We start from the raw sequence: 25,777 nt of genomic DNA, 5'->3' as shown, positions 1-25,777 counted from the left end.
TGGCTCACAAAGAGATGGCCAGTTCAGTCTTATTAAAATTTTTCATTAGCCACCAAATAAATTCGGAAAGTATGGACAATCGAGATAGTTCAACATCCTAAATATTTATTTGTATTATGTAAGAATTGAACTCTTGATAAATTTATCTGTCTGTTATCATTGCATTAAGCCCGGGGGCAATCTTTGCCTCCCCTTCAATTTATGGGAAATAAGAAATATGAGTGTAAAATAGAAAATAAAAAAAAAACCCAAACTATTAGAGAGGAGAAAAGTTACCAAACTAGAGGTATAAGAACAAAATGCGTACAAAACACCTCAGAGGCAATTTCTATTCTATCAATACTCAATAAAACAATGGATTTTAATATCTTATTTATGTTTGAGAGGAATCCTCCCAATCCATTATAACATCTTAGATCAAATGAACATAAGCAACAACTTCAAGCTTGAAGATAGCCTTTTGAATTCAAAGCTCTCACCAACTCGAGCTCGATCTGACTAACCTTAACTTGAATTTCATGTGTACATTTAATCAACTTGTTAAATATAAATTTTTTCCTTCACCACAACTCTTGGGTGAATGGTGATTAATATTGATAGGCTATTTCAAATATAGTCTTATTTTTGCCCCTCTTGTGTATGAGAAAAACTTTAGATTAAAAGGGCATGTTAGGAATTTTACAAGGGGAATTGCATTTGCCTCCCTTGGGAATTTTTGGGGAATCTAACAAAAGGGCAAGTTGTTTAAAATTTGAGGGGCTAAAGTGAAAGTGTTTTCCGTGTTTGGGGAAATAACAAAATCTTACGAACCAAAAGCCCATATTTTGGGTTCAGTCGTGAGCGAGTCGAGCAGCAGCGAGGAATGGCGGACTACGGCGAGAGCGAGGAGGACACCAATCGGTTCTTCGTCGCCGTCCATGTAGGCGCTGGCTTCCACTCTCCTACCAACGAAAAGGCCTACAGGAGAGTGATGAAGCGCGCCTGCCTCGCCGCCGCCGTGGTTCTTCGCACGGTATTCTTCGCACCTTTTTTACCTTTCCTGGGAGTCGCCCTTTTTCTTCCCCAACGTTTTGCCTCACTATGTTGTTGGGTTGCTATCCTGAGGGAGGAGCAATTATCTGGTCGATTGAATCCACTGTTTTGGCTGCGTTTGTGAATGTCAATGGCTGTTACAAGTTGATTTTTTTACAACGTGGAAAATAAACCCAAGTAAATGAAAAATCTAGCCCACTTAGTCTCGTTTTGCATATCTATCCTTATTATTAATGCTATTGTTGGGATTTCTGACCTCCAAACTTCAAACGGACCACCACTTCGGAAATTGCATTTCTATTTCTTTGAAAAATACCACATATGTAACTACCTATCTACCGCCCAAAACTAAATTAAAATTGTTTTTCATCATGATTATTGATAATTTATTAAATTTGTATTTATAATTTTCTTAATTACTTAAACATATAATAGAACATTAGATACCTCAAATGACTTTGTCTTTCATGGAACTTAAAGTTTTGCTACATTGGTTTCCATGAATAGTCATGTCAATTGAAACTTGAGCTACTAGTTATGAAGTCCAAATGAATTTATACATTTTTAATTTTAACTTTTGCAATATGCTTAAATTGAAATGAGATCTATGAAAATCATTAATTTTCCCCATTGCAATTTTTCATTTTCGGAAAAGAGTTTTTTCCTTAATTGATATCCTGTTGTTTGGATGGTTGGTCTGCTGGCACCACTTGAGTTTTATTTCCAATGTAATATGATATACTGCCATGCAAGGTTTATCATCTTGGTATTGTACCTATATGAGTCTGCGTTGGATATTGTGTAGATGCTGTATGGATCAGCACACTACAATCCAGATGGTCCTGTAACTGGGTGTTTTATCTCCATAACCACTGAGACAGCTAATTATGTATAAAATGAGCAGAGGTTATTTTTAAGTTTTTTTTTTCTAATTATTGTTTAAAATTTAGGTTCTTACCATCTCCGCTACACTGTTCTCTAAGACTGAACCCTCTCTCTCTCTCTCTCACTCTCAAACTAGTCATTTGTTCATCATTGCAGGTAGGACCCAATGACATAGACTGAGCATTAGGCAGCAGTATACCACTTTAAATTAGTTGTTATACCTTTTAAGAGTACAGCAGGTGGTTCTTGTGGACCATCTGAAACTGGATATTTAAGAATCAACATCATATTATACTGATACTTGCCTCTTGTTTTGAGTGGTATACATGGGTTTCTAGACCATGCTTCCATGGATATATCTTGTACTCTGGTTTTCTAGGTTATAAGATAATGCATGAATTAGTAACTTCTTTTTATTATTTATGCCTTATGATTGTAGTGTTCAGTTTGTTTGCCATCCAATGGAAACTAGTTTGTTTTCAATTTGCTTTTAAATTGTTTATGTTCTACTTCAGGCCATGTTGTTTGGTTTAGCTGATGTTTTCTGTTGTTTCTAGGGTAAAGGTGGATGCTTAGATGCTGTTTCAGCTGCCATCCAAGTGTTGGAGGTATATTTGATAACTTTTTTGACTTTTAAAAATAATTTTCCTATGTAAGCTAGTTTTTTTTTTTCATGTAACTTGGCTGCTAAATACCTATTGCCTTGTATTTTCATGATAATTCATTTCGTGACAATTCATGGCAGCTATACCTATGGCCTTATATTTTCATGGAAGAAAAACATGTGAGACAGACAATCATATTATATATTTTCTCGAGACATATTCATGTAATCACTACAATTTCATAAGGGAGTTGTTACCTGAGATGGGTCCTCATTGTGATGATCTACTCAAGAGAAATGAATTCAAAGCTAAATTAAACACCATTTTCATTCTCATCAAATGGGTTGGGCATGATGTGTAAGACTGTAAATGAACCAGATACTCGGGAAGAAACTTGGTATTTTGCTCGATAACTCATTTTTGTATGTTCAATAGTAAAAGAATATATAAAATAAATAAGTTTGAACACTAGTAAGCTTCGTTGGTTAATGATTATGTAAAAATTCCATGAACAATTTACGAATAAACTTATTTATTAATTTAAGAAAACTTAATTATAAATTATTTTTTTCAAATAAATAAAATTATAAATTTTTATTGTTGACATTATTAAGGAATATTCTGATTTGATTTGACAACATTAAAGAATATTCCGATTTGATTTGATTTGATAATTAAGAGAGTTCGACATAGAAGGAAAGGAATTAAATCTGTGATTAATAGAGATTGACACAGAAGGAAAGGAATTAAATCTGTAATTAAGAGAGATTTTTATTTTCCTTTTGTTTGTAATCTTTCTTTCTAATGTCTCTTGCATCCTCCTATTTAAGTTGAACTTCTTGTAAATTATAAAATAATGAAAAAGATTTAAGTTCTTTTTCTCTTCATCCAATTCCACATGGTATCAGAGCAATAGGATGTAAGGATGAATTTCAAGGCAGCCATGGTTGGCTCTGGTCCAACATCTTCGGATGTTGGGAGTGAGATGATGTCTTTGGAGGCAAAAGCCCAAGCAAATGCTCAACCGATGGCGGGTTTTCTTCCTGACAACTCTACTGGATCTCTCCAGATTACTCTTTATAAACTGAATGGAAAAAATTATCTTGAGTGGTCTCAGACAGTACGATTGGCAATAGACGGCAAAGGAAAACTTGGGTATCTCAATGGTGAAATCAAACCTCCAACCACAAAGGATCCAAGATTCAAGCAGTGGTGACCTCAAAATTCTATGGTCACTGCTTGGTTAATAAACTCTATGGATCCTGTGATTGGAAAGCCATTTATATTTCTACCCACAGCTCGAGATGTGTGGAAAGCTATTAGAGAAACATATTCAGATTTGGACAATCATTCTCAATTGTTCGAATTAAACACTCGACAGTGGAAAATGGAGCAATGAGATCGTGAGATAACAGCTTATTATAATGAAATGATGATTGTTTGGTAGGAGTTGAATTTGTTTGAAGAAGAAGATTGGGAAAATCCAAATGATAGTGCTCGCTATAAAAACAAAATAGAAAGAGGTCGGGTATTTGTGTTCCTGGCTGGTTTGAACAAGGAACTCGATGAGGTTCGAGGGCGTATTATGGGACGAAAGCCTTTACCTCCTCTAAGAGAAGTTTTCTTAGAAGTACGTAGGGAAGAAGCAAGACGATATGTGATGCTAAAGAATATTCTTGAATCAAAACCAGAAATGGAAGGGTTCGCTCTTGCAGTTCGTGGTGCAGAAAAGCAAAGGCCTTGGTGTTACTATTGCAGAAAACCGTGGCACACATGTGAAAATTGCTGGAAGTTGCATGGAAAACGAGCATATGGAAAGAAGAAACAGGGCAGTGATAACAAGTTAGGGGGAGCACATGAAAGTCGTGCCCTTCATATGAACCATTCTGATCCAAAGCAGCAATCTTCCTCAGAATCTTTTCCCTTCACTAAGGAACAAATGGAGCACTTACAAAAGCTATTTCAGTCCCAATCCTTAGGAAATTCTAATCCTTCATGTGCCCTTGCTGATTTAGGTATTGTTCCCATCGGTACCCTTGCATGTACCAAATCTAATGATTTCTGGATCTTAGATTCAGGTGCTACTGATCATATGACTAGTATTTCGCAATATTTCTCTTCTTATACACCAAGTGCAGGGAATCAAAAAATCAAAATTGCAGATGGTTCTTTTGCTACTGTTGCAGGAAAAGGACTAGTACCTATTTCTCAATCTATAACATTGACAAATGTTCTACATGTTCCCACCTTTTCCTACAATCTTCTATCCATCAGTAAATTCACCCATGATCATAATTGTAGAGCTAATTTTTGTTTCTTGCATTGTGAATTTCAGGATTTAACCTGGGGGAAGATGATTGGGGATGCTAAACAGGATGGTGGGCTTTACCTCTTTAATGAAGGGTCAGACCGTAAAACTTGTTTCAACTCTATTTTTGTTCCAAATAATAGTGAAATTTTGTTATGGCATTATAGATTGAGTCATCCTAGTTTTCAATATTTAAAGTTGTTGGTTCCCAAGCTGTTTATTAATAAAGAGCAGTCAGTTTTTCAATGTGAATTTTGTGAATTAGCAAAACATCATCGATTTGTTCTTCAACCTCAACCATACAAAAAATCAGCACCTTTTAGTATGATTCATAGTGATATTTGGGGTCCTTCTAGGGTTACCACTCTTTCTGGGAAACGATGGTACATTACTTTCATTGACGATCATACTAGGGTCACATGGGTTTTTTTGCTAAAAGAAAAATCTGAGGCTGCAATGATGTTCAAAATTTTTTATAACATGGTTCAAACTCAATTTCAGACTCAGATTAAAATTTTTCGAAGTGATAATGGAATGGAATTCTTTAACAATATGTTGGGAAATTTTTTTGATGAGAAAGGAATTGTGTACTAAAGTTCATGTAATTATACACCCTAACAAAATGAGATTGCTGAAAGGAAAAACAAACATCTCCTTGAAGTTGCTAGAGCCTTAAGTTTTACAACTAAGGTTCCTAAGTATCTTTGGGGAGAAGCAGTTCTGACAACAACCTATTTGATTAATCGAATGCCAACCCGAAATTTGTTGTTTAGAAGTCCAATCTAGGTTTTCACAGAATGCTTTCCTAATTCTCGGTTAGTGACAAACATCCCTTTAAAAATTTTTGGAAGTGTTGCATTTGTTCATAATTTTGATCCTAGAAAATCAAAACTTGATCCAAAAGCACATAAATGCATATTTGTAGGATACCCCAACAATCAAAAGGGTTACAAATGCTTTGATCCAATTTCGAAAAAAATATTTGTCTCTATGAATGTCACTTTTCTTGAGGGAACTTCATACCAAAACACTCATCTTCAGGGGGAGAACAAACCTAATGAAGATGAATGTGTTGATAAATCTGACTTAACCTTTGCACTTGTTCCTAATGATGCTCTATCACTAAAAGAGGTAGAAAATGGGGAAAATATTGAGTCTATCAACAAACAAGAACACTCTGTGATAATGCCATCTCAAAATAAACAATATGAAATAACAGAAATGGATGGGAAATGATATAAAGGTATGGTCTATTCAAAAAAGAAGGAAGGCCCCAGTTCCCAGCATCCTCAAGAATCAGAGGTTCAATCATGAAATTCATGATTCACAAGGACCCAATCTTCCGGGTAATCCTGAGTTTTCTAGTCAACTGGATCTTCCCATTGCTCTTAGGAAAGGTGTTAGATCTTGTACAAAATATCCCCTATCAAACTTTGTGTCGTATGAAAATATTTCACCTTTCTATTGTACATTTATTTCACAATTGTCTAGTGTATCCATTCCTAACAACATCCAGGAAGCCCTGAATGTTCCTGAGTGGAGAGAAGCTATTCTTGAAGAGATGAAAGCTTTGGAGAAGAACTCTACTCGGGAGAAAGTGGATTTTCCTAATGGGAAGGCAGTTGTTGGTTGTAAGTGGGTATTTACTGTGAAATACAACTCAGATGGATCCTTGGAGAGGTACAAGGCCCGCTTGGTAGCTAAAGGGTTCACTTAGACTTATGGAGTAGACTACTCTGAGACTTTTTCTCCGGTTGCTAAATTAAACACAGTACGAATACTTTTATCTATAGCTGCTAACCTTGATTGGCCATTGAATCAGCTAGATGTGAAGAATGCATTCTTAAATGGGAACCTAGAAGAGGAGGTTTATATGGAACCTCCACCTCGATTCACTGAGAAATTTGGGGCTAAAGTGTGTAAGCTGAGAAAGCCTATATATGGACTCAAACAATCCCCCAGAGGTTTGACAGGTTTACAAGGTTTGTTAAAGGTCAAGGATATATTCAGGGTCAATCTGATCATACTCTATTTACTAAAAGATCCACCAAAAACAAGATTTCAGTGGTGATTGTTTACGTGGACGATATAATATTGACTGGTGATGATGCTGAAGAAATGAGCAGATTAAAGCAAAGCTTAGCAAAAGAATTTGAGATTAAAGACTTGGCCAACTAAAATATTTTCTGGGAATGGAAGTTGCAAGATCCAAGAAGGGCATTGTGGTTACCCAACGGAAGTATATTCTGGATCTTTTAAAAGAAGCTGGATTGAATGACTGCAGACCATCAGAAACGCCAATAGATGTTAGTGTTAAGCTTGGAGAAGTCAAACAAGGAACTCCTGCAGATGTAGGAAGGTATCAAAGATTGGTTGGAAGGTTGATTTAATTGTCACACACACACCCTGATATTGCTTTTGCTGTGAGTATGGTAAGTCAATTTATGCATTCTCCATTTAAAGAGCACCTTGAAGCTGCATATCGAATTCTTCGATATTTGAAAGGGACTCCAGGGAAAGGACTCTTCTTTAGGAAAATTGATAAGAGAGGGATTGAGATGTATACTGATGCTGATTGGGCAGGATCAATCACTGATAGGAGGTCAACTTCAGGGTACTGTACATTTCTTTGGGGTAACATAGTTTCTTGGAGAAGCAAGAAACAAAGTGTAGTTGCAAGAAGCAGTGCTGAGGTAGAATTTAGATTTATGGCTCAAGGTATCTGTGAGGTTCTTTGGATTAAGAAGGTCCTAGAAGATCTTACTAAGGAAATTAATCTCCCTATAAAGTTGTACTGTGATAACAAGGCAGCGATCAACATTGCTCAAAATCCAGTTCAACATGACAGAACAAAGCATGTTGAGATTGACCGACACTTTATAAAGGAGAAACTCGATGAAGGGATAATTTGCATGCCATTTGTGCCAACTTCACAGCAAGTGGCAGATGTATTGACTAAGAGCTTGTTGAAACAAGCATTTGAATTTCAAGTCAACAAGTTGGGCATGATAGATATCTTTGCACCAACTTGAGGGGGAGTGTTGACATTATTAAGGAATATTCTGATTTGATTTGACAACATTAAAGAATATTCCGATTTTGATTTGATAATTAAGAGAGATTGACATAGAAGGAAAGGAATTAAATCTGTAATTAAGAGAGATTTTTATTTTCCTTTTGTTTGTAATCTTTCTTTCTAATGTCTCTTGCATCCTCCTATTTAAGTTGGACTTCTTGTAAATTATAAAATAATGAAAAAGATTTAAGTTCTTTTTCTCTTCATCCAATTCCACATTTATAACTTAATTTTTTTTCATAATATATTTAAAATAAAAAATAATAAAAGTTTATGTTTAACTAATTTATAAGGACAACAAATTTATTAGTTGATTTTGATAAAAAGGTTGAGCTCGATAAGATTTTTAACAAACAAGTTCGATAAGTAAATAAACAAGTTTGAAAAGGTTAGCTTGGCTTGATAAATAAAGAAGTATTTTAATTAATGCTTGTACGTCACTGTAAGTAAAAGGAAAACTTAGGGGGCGTTTGGTACGCGCGTTTTCCATTTTTATTTTCTGGAAAACGCGCGTTTTCTGAAAAACGGTGTTTGGTTTGCGTTTTCCGCGCGCGTTTTCTAAAAAATTGGCTACTGTTTTCTAGAAAAACAGAGAATGACAAAAAGTCGTTTTCTGTTTTCTAGAAAACGCGCGTTTTCCAGAAAATGAAAATGAAAACGGTGCAAACCAAACGCACCCTTAGCTTTTATAAGGAACCAAGGCAAGGAATGCTTAGGATATTTTATTTGGTTTGGTAAACCTAACTTGTTCAATCCCAATGAATCACAATTTTTGTACCGAGTGTCAGACATGCAGGCCACATGATGAAGTGGATTGCATATGTTATCTATGTCGCTGCCTAGATAATCTGGCACTGCATAATGAAGACAACTGCATGTTTCATATTCAAGTCTCCAGTATATGCATATATAATTGCAGCAATTTAAAGAAGTTGATATTACCAAAATTAATGAAAACTTAATATTTGGAGTTATAATACATTGAATTTCACTCATGATGAGAATATTTGTAAATTATCAACTTTTTAGTAAAAATGATTATGCTGGTAATATTTGTAAAAAAATCTTCCTCAGCAATTTTTGTGTTCAGATTCTATGAATTGTTCAGGACCTCCATATTATGACCAGTGAGATGTATAGTTGCATACCCATTTCTGGTTTATTGGTTCACTATCATTACAAGGGTATGACATAACTACAACAGCTGTGATACATACTTTTTCTTTTTATAGGATGATCCAACCACGAATGCAGGCCGAGGTTCAAACTTGACAGAACATGGTCATGTAGAATGTGATGCAAGTATCATGGATGGGTGTTCTGGAGCTTTTGGTGCAGTTGGAGCTGTAAGAGGTGTTAACACGTTTAACTTTTGATTGAATTTTAACAACTTTTTGTGCCAGAAGAGACTCAGGCCTTGATCCCTTTATTCTCATAGACCAGGTGTACGAAATGCCATTGAAATTGCTAGAAATTTGGCTAAAGAACAGACAACTGGATCATCCTTGCTTGGTCGAATTCCTCCAATGTAATGTTATATCAATGTCAACAAAAATGAATGTACATGGTCTTTTTATAGATATTGATTCTGTTTCACATTTGGTGCTTCTGTATATAACTGAGTGCTTATTTTATTCTCATAGCCCTCCAACTTAGTTTCTCAAAAAAATTACTTTATCTATTTATCAACTATGTCTGAGTGATGTCAGCAATAGTTTAAATTCAGAATAATATTACAAAGTAACACTGACACTTTCACATTGATGACCTTGCACTATTTTTTTGTCAGTAAGGTTCCTGCTCTTAGAAATTTTCATGTATTTATATCTGTCATGTGCATTGTTTCAAACTTCGGCAGCTCATATGGTGAATGTAGTCTGATTTGTTCAATTAGCGAGTTACTCGCCTGATGCTTTTAGATCATTTTAATAGTATAAAACTTGGCAAGTTGGCCCTATCTGGATAATCCAAGATTTTATACTGGGAAGGTTGGTTGCAACTGAAACTTGCTACAAGCCTACAATCTTTTTAGAGATTCATCTCTCTCAATTTATTTTTAACATATTTGATTAATAATCACAAGTGTTCCCAAATTTTCATGCAAATTTGCATGATATTTCTGTTGAGTTAGATGTATATCATTGTCTCATTGTCATCAAGCTGGTGTTTGCTCAACTATTTAGGGTTGTCGAGGTGAATCTTCTTCTCCATTGATTAATATTTTATTTGGTCTACCTCCACACTTTATGCACTTTATTAAATTCAACTCTTCTAACTATAAAATTTTTGATTGCCTCTGAACATGTTATTTTCCCCACATGAATTTCCTAAGAATAGAAACTGCAGAATTTTCTTTAACACCACATCTCACACAAGGTTGCTAAATTGTAAAGATTTTTTAAGTTATTTGATAAAGAAGGATTACATTGCACTGGTTCCAGCCTACTAGTGTCAATTCCATATGTTTTCCTGAACGAACATGTGAAAAATACACCAATTAGATAAAGAGTGTACATTATGCAGCATGCCTTTGATCTTGTATTGAACATTCAAAACGACAGCTAGGTCTGATTTTATAGATGCTGTATGGCCTGACTTCTGTATTCAAACCACTTCATGGTCGGATGGGATTGGACTGTATGATGCATAAATCTGTACTCCATCTGCGTTTGTTAATTCAATGTTTTGCTATCATTTCAATCTCTGTGGTGTAGCTGACTATTATTCTATTTGGAACTCGTTCAGGTTCTTGGCTGGTGAAGGTGCACGAGAATGGGGCAAGTCAAAGGGCATAACTATGCCTGTTAGTATTTCAGAAGCAGAGCTTGTATGCCATCCTTTCTTTTCCCTATTTTGTCTTTGTTTTTCCCTGATGGATTTGCTGCTGAGCTAAACTGTTGGTGTCTTGATTGTGTGTTTATTTGCTTTTGCTTATTGGGCTTACCTGCTAGGCTGCTAGTAACTTTTGATTTTGATCCAGTGGCTGGTGACTGAAAAAGCAAAATCACGATGGATTAAGTACAAATCAATGCTTGCTGATGCTGAGAAAAAGATTGAATGTCCTGAAGAAATGCCCACAGTTGCTTGTGGTAGCGCAGCTTTGCTAGAAGGTGCTCTTAAACTGTGGTAGCTTTGCATCATAGTAAAATATAACATTCTTTGCTGCCTTCTTTTTTCAAAAATGATGAGTGAACAAGAAAGGTCACTTCAATCGGATTAAGCACAAAAACATCATTATCCTCTCTCTCTAGACATCATTCGGATGAGAGTCACTCTCTCAATACTATGATACCAGAATGAGAGTACTCCCATCATCCCACTCCCCTACACACAACCCTCCCATACAAAACAACTAAACACCCATTTAAGTTACGTGTTCTTACTCAAATACCACCAGAGTAAGTACCCAACAGGAACACAACAAAAGCACTAGAAATGTGAAGCAATTTCAGGCTGCAGCATGCCCATCCGTAGTCTGAAGAGGCCAAATGGCTGGGAGCTACAAGCAATCATTGGATTCCAGTAACCAATAGAAATATAACAATGCAGAAATTGTGTACCCACCAGCATTTCATAATCTGTAGCAACACTGAAATTTCCATTGCCACTCCATCTCAAACGTGCATAATGTCCCAACCATCCCAGCTGGTTGTTGAATCCTCCCAACAAGTGCCGAAGTGTCAGCTCTCCTCTCTGGCCTTCGAAAACTCAATCCTCTAGAGGACAATTGAAGCTAATGTCCCCTATCAAGATCATCTTCAAATCACTAGCAGAGTATATATCCTGCATCTGCATTCTCAGCAAAAAGTACCATCTGGCTATCTCATAAACCAGAACATATCTTGCCCATCTCACCCCTCTGCTACTGTAATATTTGGGCAGCAAAAAATCACGAGTTTTCAGTAGTTCCCTCCAAATTTGAGACCATCTATTATCAGCCAATGCAATCATTCATCCAGATGCTATGTTTGAGATAGTTTTCAAACTAAGAAACCTTATCGAAGTCAACTGGCTTTGTTAGTCAAATTCACCACCACCTGTATATAATACTGCCAATCTCAGATTTAGCAATCCCAGCTCCCCATACCTTTCCAGTCTCTAGACAATGCTCCAAGAGACTAGGCGGTGAGTTTTTGATTGATCTGGCCATAGCCACAGAAAGTTCCTAAGTTGCTCCACCTACTGAGAAACCCACTGTGGTAATACGCTACTACCTTCTTGTAATGAAATCCTAAGTGTTGCTACATTTGCATCCCGTGCACAATTAACTTCAAACTAATGCTTCCTTATATCCAGGTGTTAATATTGGTATTACTTAAAAATTTCCAAGCATAACTAAAGGGTCTGTGCATCAAATAAATCCAACCTTGAGGGTGTGATTTTATCAATCACCTTCTGAGGTCCTTCCAAAACTAAACAATATATCTTACTATTCTTTTCTCCATCGTGCATGTTGTGGAATAGTTGATGATCGAATGATATTTATTGAATGATCTTCTGATAAATAATAGTGCATGAACTTACTTTTTCCTTCTAATAATGTGTTACTAGGAAGTGAAGTAACTGCTTTATTGTATTGTTATTGCACCTATAAAAGAAATAAAATTCTATTGTGTATGTAAGGTATAATTATAGGAGTTAGAATAATTGGGTTATTTACTGATATTATATTTTTTTGAAGTAGTGACTGCTAGTCAGATTAGTAATATGACTGGGACAGATATGGTGTTAGGTTCCATTTGTATTCTTTTGTGGAATCTGACATAACCAAAACCTTGCATGGGCTTGCCATGCATTTGCATGTTCTGGAGGAATTATGCAGCATCCACTCTCACATGTCACAGTCGAACAAGAATACTATTCATGTATTGGATTGTAATAGAGTCCATATGGTCCTTGCAGAAACACAAAAGATGGTACCTGTACTGATAAGATTTTATCAACAGAGATGATCTTTGCTTGTATCTGGTATGCATTAGATCTGGCTCAATAACCACGTAGCATAAAAACACAATCAACTGGGAAAATTCCTAATTCCTAAAATTATGGAACATAATCTCTTAACTGAATGAATACATCTTGGGTGGAGTAAAGAGAGTGTAAGCCAAATAGGCATGGTGTTTGCATGAACAGGTCCATAATGATTTGTTAAAAAACCAGGCCCATACTGCATGTTCTTTGGTATCTCACAAAATTTTGATAGGATAATCATTAATACCAAAAGCTTAAGATGTTAGATAAATTCCAAAGTTGTAATTGATGGCTAATCAGTTATGATAAGAAATGCATTTACATAACTTCATCAAAAAAACATTTGCTTGTGTGTAATATTTATCTGATTTTCATACCTAATAAAATTCCACTTTCATAGTAATGTAATAGCAGACTTAAATTGCTAGTGAATTTTTCAACCATGATAGTATTCAAACTCCATGGAGGCCTTAATATGTATGTACCATAATCTTGTTTACGAGTTAAGGTATATAACTTTCCTTCATCCATTTTTGCATTCTGAATGCTGGTTGAAGACCATTTTTCAGTACATGGGCAATAAATTAAACTGGACGGATATCCACTCATGAAAACAGATGAAAAGGAAGATTTTATTGCGGATACAGTAGGGGCTGTCTGCATTGACACCAATGGAAATATAGCATCAGGAGCATCAAGTGGTGGCATTGCATTGAAGGTAATGACTGTTGTTCCATGCTTATGTTTTGACTCTAGTGGTCGGTTCCAATAGGATATCTTTCTTGAACAAACCCTAGTTCTTTTGATTGTCTAATGATTGATACAAATGATTCAAAGGATTTCATTGAAGGAGAATCAAAATTGCTAAATACAATTGGCAACTTATCATTTCTCCTGATGAATCATTTCGACAATGATTTTTTTTTTTAAATATTGTTCAAGTGAAGATATATTATCGTCAAAGAGTTTTAATTTAAAAGACAATAATTTTTTTAAGTGGATTATGATAAAAAAAAATCCTTATTTGCAAAATAGGACAAAAAAATGGGTGAGATCTAAATTAGATGCAATTTATATGGACTTAGCTTCCATAATTTTGGAAGAACTTAGAATCTTTCAAGTACGTTTTTGGAAAATTATTTTGGTGCAATGTTCACTGTGAGAAGAAGAGTATTCGGTGATACCCCTCTTAATGTTTCTCTTTCTTAAAGATTGTCTTAGTATCCATTTTTTGGGGCTCAAACAATTTCCATACTCTTTTGAAAATCAACTTCATATGGTTCCTCCTTGATTTGACCTCTTTGTAATAGGAAGTGTTATGAACCTGACAACCATTTTCGTTTGCATTGCAAGTTGAAGTTGCTTACTTCTAGTTCTAGACTACTCAATGATGCAAATTAGTAGACATAAACCACACTTAAGTTAGTGTCATGTTTTTAGATATGAAATGAAGCAGTAATTTGTGATGATAGGACTTATTGTCATCTCAATTTCAAAGTTGATATTCGTTTTCTTAGCTAATGTTGAAGGACATGATTATGGCATTATGGATTCTGATAGAGATATTCTAGGAGGATAATGGCCTCAACATGACAATGACTATATTGTTGTCTATCTGCTAGGCTTGTGTATTTCAAAATTCAACTTCATTTGATCCTCTGCTATGTTTTAGGTTGTAGGAATTATGATGCTTGATTATAGTCCCTCTTTATCAACTATATTGCTAGCATTTGATTCTGTAAATTTTGAAGCATTTAATATGCTTTTAGGTAGATGGGCGTGTTGGATTAGCTGCAATGTATGGTTCAGGATGCTGGGCTGCAATGAGGGATCCTTTTGGTGGTACTTGTGTGGTTGGTTGCTGTGCAACTGGTGTTGGAGAGTGTTTGATTAAAGGATTTGCAGCGCGTGAATGTTGTGTCTCATCATCATTGTATGTTCCATGACTCTCATGCTTTTTCTTACACCATTTCAAGATCATTTTAGGCAACACCAATCAGTATAATTACATTGTGAATATTTTGTTTACTGGCGTGTTTCATACCCATTTTCTGGATCGTATGATAAATTGTCACCTTGTTTCTTCTTTGTCAAGAAATTTTTTAATGATAAGAGATTATTTCAATTTTGCCCCACAAGCAAAGTTGTGAGCTACTGAGGGAAGTTTATATGACCCGGATGAGTAGTCAACTATTATTGGGTTCAATGATTTTAAACTAGTTATTGCCTATCAATTTAGTATATATTTAGGAAAAGTGAGATTTTCCAACTGTAAATTGACACAAGTTTTGGTACCTATTTTGACAACTTGTATGAGTACAATCCATCTAGTTAGAGGTTCGACCATCCCAACCTAATTTTGCTGCACCTCTTTGATCTTCACATACTTCAATAGTTTAGCTACAAAAATGAATTTTATAGTGAATTGACTTAGCATTTTATAGAAAGTAGACACAATTACTACTTATTGTTATATATTATATAGTTTTTACTGAATTGAATCAGATTCTATTAGGTTACATTCATAGAATGAAATGTCGTTCCGTGCCGCAAGACACGGATGGTTTTTATCGTTTCGCCGGGCGATCAAAACCGGCACAGGAGGCGTCACCGTCTCAACGGCACCGGAGGAATCGTGGATGCCTCTGGTGGCGCCGGAGGAATCGCGGGATGCCTTCGGCGGCATCGGAAGCGTCGGGACGCTTCCGGAGGTGTCCCGCGACGCCTTTGGCACTAAAGGCGTCGTGGGACGCCTCCTGTGTCGCCGGAAGCGTCCGGTACCGCTAGACACCGCCTACCCCTTGACCGCCTGCGGGGCGATCACTATTTCTTTTCCCGATAATTAATTATTTTATTTAATTAATTTAAATAATTTTAAAGGATGTGTGATATTTCGAACAGGTTTTTATAGACCCTAATTAAATTATCCTAATAAAATATATAAAAAATATATTTAAAATTAAAATAAATTTTATTAATTAATATTCTGAATTTTTTTAATGTTTTAAATTTCATTTAAAAATGTTTAAAAATACAATAATTCTTATTTATATTCTAATGTTTATTTTTTTATTATTTTGTATTATTTAAAATGTTTAAAAAAATCTTGAAAAATTCTAATAAATTATATTTATATTTTGATATTTTTTTACTTGATATTTTTTTACTATTTAAAATATATATTATTTAATTAATAATTAATTAAATAAATAGTTAATTTATATAATTATTATTATTATATATAAAGTAATATATTGTATTAATTTATAAACTTATTATTATAGATAGATCCATTTTAATTTGAGTTATTGATATATCAATTTTATTTAAATAAAATTATTTTTAATTATTTTTTCTAATAATATTAAGTTGTTCAATAATTGAGAACTTATACAAAATCAATATACAACTTATTTTTATATACACTATAAACATATTTATCTTATAATTACTATATATAAATAAAAAAATACTGAAACTGTATCGGCACGACACAATACGATACCAAAACCGTATCGTTCTGGTACGAGACCGAAAACTTGGCACGGGTCAAAATTTTAAACCTTGATTACATTAGTGGATTATTGATTCAGTTTAACTTTAGGGTTGAATCAAACTTAAACTTTGTTGGTCCAATATCTAATTAAAACGAGTTCAATGTGATCAATTTTGATAGATTCATCTCCTACCTATAGAGAGAGATCAACAATCACCTTTCAGGTAAATATAGACCTTGATGGGAATAGTGATGCCTAGTTTTAGGTTGGTGAGAGTGTAACTCTCAGCTGAATCACTTATGGAACATTACGAGTTAATGAAGGGGTTATAGCTCTTAGATGTTTGAATACTTATTAATTTGAATTTAAACATTTTTAGTTGGTGGTCAGTTTTACTAAGTTGTCCATTTTGTTCCTATATGTTGGTAGCTCAACCAAACTTCCAAGTGAAACATAGAAATCCAAATATATCTTGAATATCCTTTTACTTTAATTATACTATTACTGTGAGGCTATAAGCACTTGCCTTGCTAAACACTCAGATGTACTCCCCAATTTCAATTTGGTTCTATTTTATATTAGACAATTTGTGCACTAAAGCATCTGCCAACTTTTACTGGGGCTAGCCGTCTACTTTTCTTGAATCGACAATTCTTTGATGCCAGATTATGAGTTGTGTTAGGACCGGTGCAATCTAGAGGAGGAGGAGGAGGAGGGGGGGGGGGGGGGGGGGTTGATGAGCTCCACTCGCTTCTTAACGATGATTTGCAACGGATAATCGAAGTGAAGACTCCACAATGCTAACACCTTTGATTTTACTTGGTCTCCACCGCCTTGAGATAACTAATCCAAGAGTTCACTCTCCTCACTATCTCATCCACTATGAAATCACTTCTTTCGGAATCAATTCGGATGCGGAGAAACCTCGTACGCTTGTTCTCACAAGAACACACAAATACAACAAGAAATGAAAGCAAATACAATGAATACACAACGTTACTTGAATCTTTCTTTTTTCACTTTTTTGTTGCTTAGAATTACCTCTTGTAGACTCAGAAATGCAGCAGCACTTCGTCTTGAATCTTCCAAGAACCGGTGGAGAGTGTAGAGAGAAACAATGCCTATGAATCTTCACAAATGCCTTTATACCTCGTGATCTAGGGTTCCCAATCGATTGGCCTTACCTCCAATCAATTGTCATGTCAGATCTGAGCGTATCCAGTCGTCCAAACCTCGCAACAACTCTTTTTTCCTTTCTCCCAATCGATCACCTGATTGATTACACGCTTCTGGATCGATCACCCAATCAATCCAGATCGCTTGTGTGCTCTCACAAGGAACCTACTGTGCTTTGTGAAAAAATGCTCTTGCCAATCAATTAATAAGCTCTTGTTCGTCGCGATTTTCTCCTCCCAATCGAGCTGATCGATTGGCGTAGCCCAATCGAGCTGATCGATTGGCGCAGCCTAATCGATCACCTAATCGATTGGGAACCCTTTTGTTTGCTTGCGACAATCTCCCAATTGATCCTGGCTGAATCGATACTCGATCGATTCACCGCCCCTCTTCGCGATGACACTCCCAATCAATCCAACACTTGTGCTAATCAATTACCCAATCAATTCTTCTAACCCTAACTCACTCGATTTAGTCTAGGGTTCTCTTGCCCAACCTCCTATCAATCGCGACCTATTAGGACTTCTCCACAAGTGCTTGGTCAATCCTTTGACTCACTTGGACTTTTCTTCTCGTGCCAAGTGTCCGATTCTCCATGACCCACTTGGACTTCTCTCCTCATGCCAAGTGCTCGATCAACCTTTGATCCACCTGAATTTTTCAATGTCCGGTTTCACTCACCGGGACTTTTCCCACCTAGCTTCACTTACCAAGGTTTCCTCCTATCTTCACTCACTAGAACTTTCCAATTGTTTGACGTCACTTACCAGGACTTTTCTCGACTTCACCTACCGGGACTTTTCACACCACGTGTCCGGTCAATATTGATCCACTTAGTTTTTCTTCTTATGCCAACCATCCCGTTGGTCTTGCCTTTGCTAACGTGCAATCATACTTGATCCACTTAGACTTTCCTTTGTCTAACCTCTGGTTAGGAGTTTACTAGTCAAGTTAAGTACCAGTCCTTGACCTTTCTCACATATTGTCCAAATATGTTGTGTCTAAATATCAAAACTCAAGCTCGACTTCACTCGAGTTTAGTCAAACTGGTCAACTTTGACCTGGGGATTGTTGCACCAATAATCTCCCAACAATATCTCCCTTTTTGATGTTTGATAATATGTTTAAGTTAGACTAACCCATATTACCCCAACTCCAACTTCATCCCATGCTTGAAGCATGAATGTGGATTTCTAACTTAAAACCCACATTTTCTCCCCTTTCGACACACATAAAATACTCTTTTTGAGACAATTTTGTCAAAGGAACGCAATAAAAGTCCCATACTTTCATTGTTTCTTATGCTCACCCTTGAGCATATATCACATGCTCACCCTGGAGCACCCATACATCTGCAATGAAGAATTTTAATCTCCCATTTGTTTCTAATGCTTATCCTTGAGCACTCATAACAATGAAGGTTCCCAACCTTCCATTGTTTCCTTGTCTAGAAAAAAATTTAAATCATATATTTTATGAAGAAACTCCCCCTCAAAAACATGTCCCAAACTTCTATCATTACACTAATAATGACTTAGAATTCCTAAACCTTTAGGAAATCCAAAATTTAAAGTTTTGAGGTTTAAAATTCAACTTTGAAACTAAACCTCCTTCTAAACTCCAAGTTAGTCTTCTTTAACCATTCTTTTCTTGTTATCATTAAGAAATCTATCCTTGAACACTTATAAATGCATTTTTTAGGGTTAGAGATGGTTAACACAACTTAATGGACTGAAATTAGACCATTTTAGCCAAAATCAGACTTCCTAATCGATTGATTTTAGCTACCAATCAATTCATGTGTCTCTTAATCGCTTGAAGATGGGTTCAATCGATTAGAGCTTTTCAATCGATCCGTTGATCGATTTCGTGAGCCACCATGTTTGTGGAAATAACCTTAACCAATTACCTGATCGATTAAGGTCTGGGCTAATCGATCACTTGATCGATTCCGTGAATCTCTGTGCTCGCAGAAAATGACTTGTAATTGATTCAGGATTGACATTACTGAATTTTTCTAATTTTGATTTTTGATTGAAATTCAGAAATTTCTAAATATTTCTACGATTTTTCAAAAATCACAAAATTTTACGTAGATATTATTTATGCCATATACTTTCAAAGAAAAATAGTTTTCTATGAAAATAGCCCCTATTTTCAAAAATTGACATAAATTTGGAAACCATTGAAAAACTTCAATGCTTCACTATACTTTGTGTCCAACTAATCAAATGATGACTCCTATCAAAAGATAGACTTCACCAAGATTTTCCAAAGTGATTTTGAAATGTTTTTCAAAACATAATTTCCAACCATGTTACTTGGGTTAAAAGCACATGACTTGTATACTAGCTTTCCCAATGATTGGACTTCTCATAATCTATTGTTAAGATGAAACTTAAACTTAAAAAGATGCACTAAATCAACATCTTGAGTTTTGTTCATCCTTCTAATATCTCACTTATATCTAATATGTTTCAAAACACATACAAGTCACTTATGATCGTTGTGAGATGTAGATATTGGTTTTGCCTTAAACTAAGGGATCATGCACATCTATGTAGGCATTTTAAAATTGATAATCCACCTAGGATGTCACTTGTTGTCCAATGCCATTATCCTTAATTACAAGGAATTAAAATAATGCATGAGAATGATTATGACATATATCACATGTATATTTTTCAAAATAAACTCTAAAAATATTCAAGGATAATATGATGCATGTACGAGATGTATGAAAAATATCATGACATTTTTGATAATGAAATATGAATGTTGAGTGTGATGTCATGATGACATGGCATGTGATAGGGCACACAAGGCATAACAATTTAACATAAATAAGAATACATAGATTTTCATCTAAGTTTTGTACTCAATCTATTTTTGCTAAGTTAAACCTAATTTGACCTAAAAGCCTCCTTTTTTGTTAAATAGGCCAAAATCCCAACTTAGCACATTTTGCCTTCTATTCTAGTTATGTCAATTTAATTAAGTTCAATTCTTCAAATATTTTAATTGACACATTTACTTTTCAAGAGTAAAAATCAAGTTTTCATTTTCAAAATGTCCCAACACTTAAAAAATGTCCTAAAGTGTCAACTTCACCATGGCTAGGTTAACTACCTTTCTAATTAGAGTTGACACACTCTAAACTCATCTAGGGTATAGAGAACACACTCTTAGGAACCCAAAATCTATTGATGCTCTTTGGGTGTGCTAGATGCTCACTAGGGATAACTTCCTTAGAAACCTTCCTAATGACTTTACTAGGCTTTTTTGAAGTCTTAGTCACAGTAGTTTCCTCAAAGTTAACTTTAGGGGTTGCTTTCCTTGTAACTTTGACTTGACTCCTAGACCTATGGTTAGTTCCATAACAATATGGAACTCTATGGTATGAAGGCACATTCTTCTTGGCTTTAGATTTGTATCCCAAACCTTTCCTATCATTGGATGATTCTTGTTTATTTTGACCTAGGTTTTTGTTCTTGGACTCTTTTTCTTCATTTGTCATTTTCTAAGGGTTCTCTTTAATTTTTAAAGTCTTGATCTTAAGACTTGATTTTCCTTCCATAGATCCTTAACTGAGATTTTTCATTTATCTTTTGAGAAATTTTCTTTTTAGATATATATCTATTTTTCTTAGATGTCATGCTTAAATCATTTTCTACCTTCCTATCCTTAGGTAAGGTAGTTCTAGCATGATATGTTACATATTTTTTTCTCTAATCTATTATGCTTTCTATTTTCATGATAAATAATATTAAAATGATATAAATTATTTCTGACATGCTCTTTATCATGACACAAAGAAATATCATTAACTAATGGTACCTTAGTGTTATTCTTGGAAGTTCTCCTTTGACTTGAGCTTCCTCCTCTCTTCTTGGTTGGATCTTTTTCCCTTGGACATTGGTTCCGTTATTGCTCCTTTTGATTGTAAGAAAAACACACAATGTGCTCATTGCCCTTGCGCACCATGAGGCCAACCTCTTTGGCTTCTCCTTGCCTTTGGGTGTCACTTGACCTTTCTTCTTGGTCAACTTTGGACACTTGATATTATAGTGTCCATTTTCCCTATACTCAAAGGAAATGATATAATTTTTATTTTTATAACTTCAAATTTTTATTCCTTCACATATAGAGGTGGCTTAAGATCCACTATTTGATCTTTCTGGACATTTAGAGGTGGCACAATTTTCATTCGATCCGGTTGTGGTGACTTCTTCTTGATCCGACATTGGTGATCTACACTGCCCCTCAATTTTTTAGGTGGATGCCTCTTGACTTTCTTCATCCATATTGAGCATCTCTCAACCTCCAAATCCTCATGCACATGAAACAAAGAGTTTCTCTCTTTGCTTTTGTTGTTGCTCTCAATTGAGGATGGATCTAGCTCCTTAGCATCTTCATAATCTTCAATTTGGCACAAAAAGTTGCTTGACAATAAATTGACTAATAATTTGCTCACTTTGTCATTGGTCTCGCATCTTTGGATTTGTTCCTTGCTCCATTTGCTCTTCTTAAGAATCTTTCCTTTGTTATTTGTTGGAGTTTGAAAACCTTCCATTAGAGCAAACCATTGTTCTATCTCCACTATCAAAAAAATTTTGATCCTTGATTTCTAAAGATCAACGCTTGCCGATATGAATGGTGGAGTCGCTCTAGTATCATATCCGAGTCTATCTTGGAAATCCATCTTGAAATTAAGCTCCCTTGATGATAATCTTGGACTTGTTGAAATTAGGGCTTCAACTTCCTATTCCTCTAGCTCGTTGCCCTTTCCGACGATGAGTCCGGTGAAGAGCGGCCTCGCTCTGATACCACTTGTTAGGACCGGTGCGAGCTAGAGGGAGTGATTAGCTCCACTCGCTTCTTAACGATGATTTGCAGCGGATGATCGAAGCGAAGACTTTACAATGCTAACATCCTTGATTTTACTTGGTATCCACCTCCTTGAGGTGACTAATCCAACGGTCCACTCTCCTCACTATCTCATCCAATATAAAATCACTCTTTTCGGAAATAATCCGGAGGCGGAGAAGCTTTGTACACTTGTTCTCATAAGAACACACAAATACAACAAGAAATGAAAGAAAATACAATGAATATACAACGTTACTTGAATATTTCTTTTTGCGGTTTCTTGTTGCTTAGAATTTCTTCTTGTAGACTCGGAAATGCAGTGTTGTTTCGCCTTGAATCTTCCAAGAATCGGCGGAGAGTGTAGAGAGAAAAATTGCTGTTTGAATCTTCACAAATGCCTTTATACCGTGCGATCTAGGGTTTCTAATTGATTGACCTTACACCTAATCGATTGCCACATCAAATTCGAGCGCATCTAGTCGTTCAAACCTCGCAATGGCTCTTTTTCCCTTTCTCTCAATTGATCACCTAATCGATTATGAACTATCACCCAATCGATCGAGATCGCCTCTGTCCTCTCACAAGGAAGCTACTTGAATCGATCAATCAATCGATCAAGAATCGCACAGATTTCTTGATCGATTCTTGATCGATTGAGGAATTCCCGAACAGTGCATAATTTCCTGGCTGAATCGATTGCTCAATCGATTCACCTAATTGAATTGATTGATAAGGACTTCAATCGATCCATTCACGCACAGTGAATCAATCGATTTATCAATCGATTGTGTAACTTTGCCCAACCTCCGATCAACCATGATATATTGGAACTTATCCACTTAGTGTCCGGTCAATTGTTTGACCCACTTGGAGTTTTTTACTCATGACAAGTGTCCGGTTCTCTATGACCCACTTAGATTTTTCTTCTCGTGCCAAGTGTTCGGTAACATTCAACTCATCTGGATTTTCTAATGTCTGACTTTATTTACTAGAACTATTCCCACCTGACTTCACTCATCAGAGGTTCCTCACTGCCTAGTTTTACTCATTAAGACTTTCCACATAGTTTTTCTTTTTCTGTCAACTATCCCGTTGGTCTTGTCCTTGCTAATGTGTGATCCTACTTGACCTACTTAGACTTTCGTTTGCCTAATCTCAGGTTAGGACTTTATTAGTCAAGTCAAGTACCGGTCCTCCTTAACCTACTTGGCCTTTCTCACATATTGACCAAACATATTGTCCACAACATCGAAACTCAAGTTTGACTCCACTCGAATTTAGTCAAATTGGTCAATCTTGATTGGTGGATGATTGCACCATCAATCTCCCAACAAGTTGTTCTACCATCATCTAGTTCCTCAGAGATTGAGAATTTCGAAATGTCTGCATTTTGGTCATCAGAATGAAAAACTTAATCGAGTGATGAATACTCTTCCTCAAATCAAAGTGCTTTAGTAGATGAGAATATCAACATCATTTCATTTTTTTAATTTTCAGTCTTCAGATCTCATGCACTATCATATAATTCATATCAAAGCTTTGTTTGGTTACATCGTGCATGGATTGACACTCTGGATTCAACAGGATATAAAATTTGACTAATTGGGTTTAATCCAAGTTCCTATTGTATTCACCTAATTATATGGTGACCTATGTCTATCTAAAATAAGTTGCCAACTGCGTGCCTATAATGATTTAGTGTAGATAATTTTTTCATTTTGACACAGGAGTACCGGCGTCACTTCACTGCAAATGTGGAGTCTTGTTAAAGAATCAGGAAAGGATATTAAAGAAATTCTCATTCAAATATTTGCTCTGGTTTTAAATGTTAATCCGTTGGAAGTTTCTTCACTTAAAGTTAGAAACTTCAGGTTAAGTGAGTACTTTCTTGCACTGAAAGCCTAACAGTTATAAGTATTGAGTGTAATGGTACTTTGAAATTAACCTCATGCCCTCACCTTCTAATTTGCCTTGGTTGGACTTGAGCCTTGACTAGAGGATGGAGCAGAGGGTATTGATTTAGAAATCTTCTATTAGTGTTCTCAATAACCTAGGCCAGGTGATGATGAAGAGAGTCATTGCTGCTAAAATTGACTGTCACCCTGCCTAGATCCCATTCTTTTGTACTATAAATCCTATTCTTTTTTTCCCAGCATGGCTGAAATGTGCTTCCATTCATTTAAATTGTTTTTGCACTTTTGAATGCCACCTTTAGCTTGTAACTTTCATCGATTTTAGATCACAGTCAGGTCCTGCCTCTGCTTGCTTAAAAATCCTTCGTGCTGTTACCCAGAATAGCTGTGAAAAGTATTATGATACAGGCTCTGGTTTGCTACTAGTCCAGGCAGATATTGTGAAGGTAATTATCTCATACACTTTCATATGGAGATCTCTGGGTCTATTTTACGCTTTTGTTTTTTTCTTCTAGACTCAAGAAAATGTATCTTTGTTGGAAGCAATTGAGCTTGTGGCTGCCTATTCGTCGTCCTCCTTTGGGGTCGGCTATTTCGGAAGCTCAATGGATCATCCAAAGGTATGAACATTCTAAAAAGCAACTAGTTTGCTAGACAATGCTTAGAAGCTTAAGTGGTTCAATGAACTAGTTAGACGTAAAGTCCATGCATAATGAACATGTTATCTTCTCAAGATATTGCCGTTTTGAATATTTACATATCTGGAGTTCTAAATTATTCTCGCTAATCAGTGTTTCCAAAACTAGACCAAACAGCAACTGGTTAACCCAAATCAGTAGAAAAATGTGTTTGAACCTGATTTTGAGCTGTTTCTTATTTTTAAAAAATGCCGATGGTGATTGGTCTGTCAGCAAGAACAACACATAATTTTGAGTAGTCAGCTCCATAGCTTTGAGGCTTTACCTTCTATTTTTTGTTTGATAATGCTGCGTTTTATTGTAGGTTTCCATACTGAGAGCTGCAAGCCCTTCTGCCAACGGCAAAGTCAACCATTTCGCAACACGAATTAATTTCGATGCCTTTTAATCCCGATATGTAAGAGTATTAGTATATTGTATTGTCATTTGACTGAACTTCAATGCAATCAGCATTTAAAAAGAATTATCCAAAGATTAGGAAATTCGTGGGTTTATTGTTTTTATATTCAGAACCAACGTGTTACCATCGCTCTTCTGTTCGACTTAATGATAATGAATGCATTTTTTGTTCTCTCGGATTATTTGTTACCGTGTCTTGTTATTCATTCTCTTTTTCATATAAAGATAACTTCAATGATGAGTAACATCAGGCTTCGCTGGTGATGAATGCAGCAGAGATGTTCAGCATTTTCACAATCGTATCAAATCAGTTAGTTTAGCCAACCGTGAATCCAAAACTAAATCATA

At 35.6% G+C, this 25,777-nt stretch overlaps 1 protein-coding gene across 2 annotated transcripts; it reads left to right on the top strand.

Moving 5' to 3' along the window:
- The first annotated feature begins 802 nt into the window (after positions 1-802).
- LOC122031712 (putative threonine aspartase) lies at positions 803-25,482 on the top strand. Of its 2 annotated transcripts, XM_042590806.1 has the most exons (11): positions 804-1,012; positions 2,475-2,525; positions 9,139-9,259; positions 9,350-9,434; positions 10,652-10,733; positions 10,887-11,016; positions 13,495-13,595; positions 14,647-14,810; positions 24,658-24,778; positions 24,848-24,952; positions 25,335-25,482. In XM_042590806.1, the coding sequence occupies exons 1-11, from the start codon at positions 863-865 to the stop codon at positions 25,416-25,418; spliced, it is 1,194 nt and encodes a 397-aa protein (XP_042446740.1). In that variant the 5' UTR covers positions 804-862; the 3' UTR covers positions 25,419-25,482. The 2 variants fall into 2 exon arrangements, with proteins under 2 accessions (XP_042446741.1, XP_042446740.1); XM_042590807.1 differs by lacking the exons at positions 24,658-24,778; positions 24,848-24,952; positions 25,335-25,482 and adding an exon at positions 24,147-24,651 and having other exon boundaries at positions 803-1,012.
- Positions 25,483-25,777: the final 295 nt, after the last annotated feature.

Source organism: Zingiber officinale, chromosome 11A, assembly GCF_018446385.1.
Source record: "Zingiber officinale cultivar Zhangliang chromosome 11A, Zo_v1.1, whole genome shotgun sequence".
Lineage (NCBI taxonomy): Eukaryota > Viridiplantae > Streptophyta > Magnoliopsida > Zingiberales > Zingiberaceae > Zingiber > Zingiber officinale.
The sequence above is the reverse complement of the archived record's forward strand: the minus strand, read 5'-3'. Positions and strand labels throughout refer to the sequence as shown.

What these genes read in the sequence shown, in the direction of transcription:
- LOC122031712 (XM_042590806.1), top strand. Translation starts at nt 863, where the DNA reads ATGGCGGACTACGGCGAGAGCGAGGAGGACACCAATCGGTTCTTCGTC. An exon ending in CCGCCGTGGTTCTTCGCACG is followed by an intron (nt 1,013 to 2,474) that starts GTATTCTTCGCA and finishes TGTTGTTTCTAG; the next exon opens with GGTAAAGGTGGATGCTTAGA. An exon ending in CTGCCATCCAAGTGTTGGAG is followed by an intron (nt 2,526 to 9,138) that starts GTATATTTGATA and finishes TTCTTTTTATAG; the next exon opens with GATGATCCAACCACGAATGC.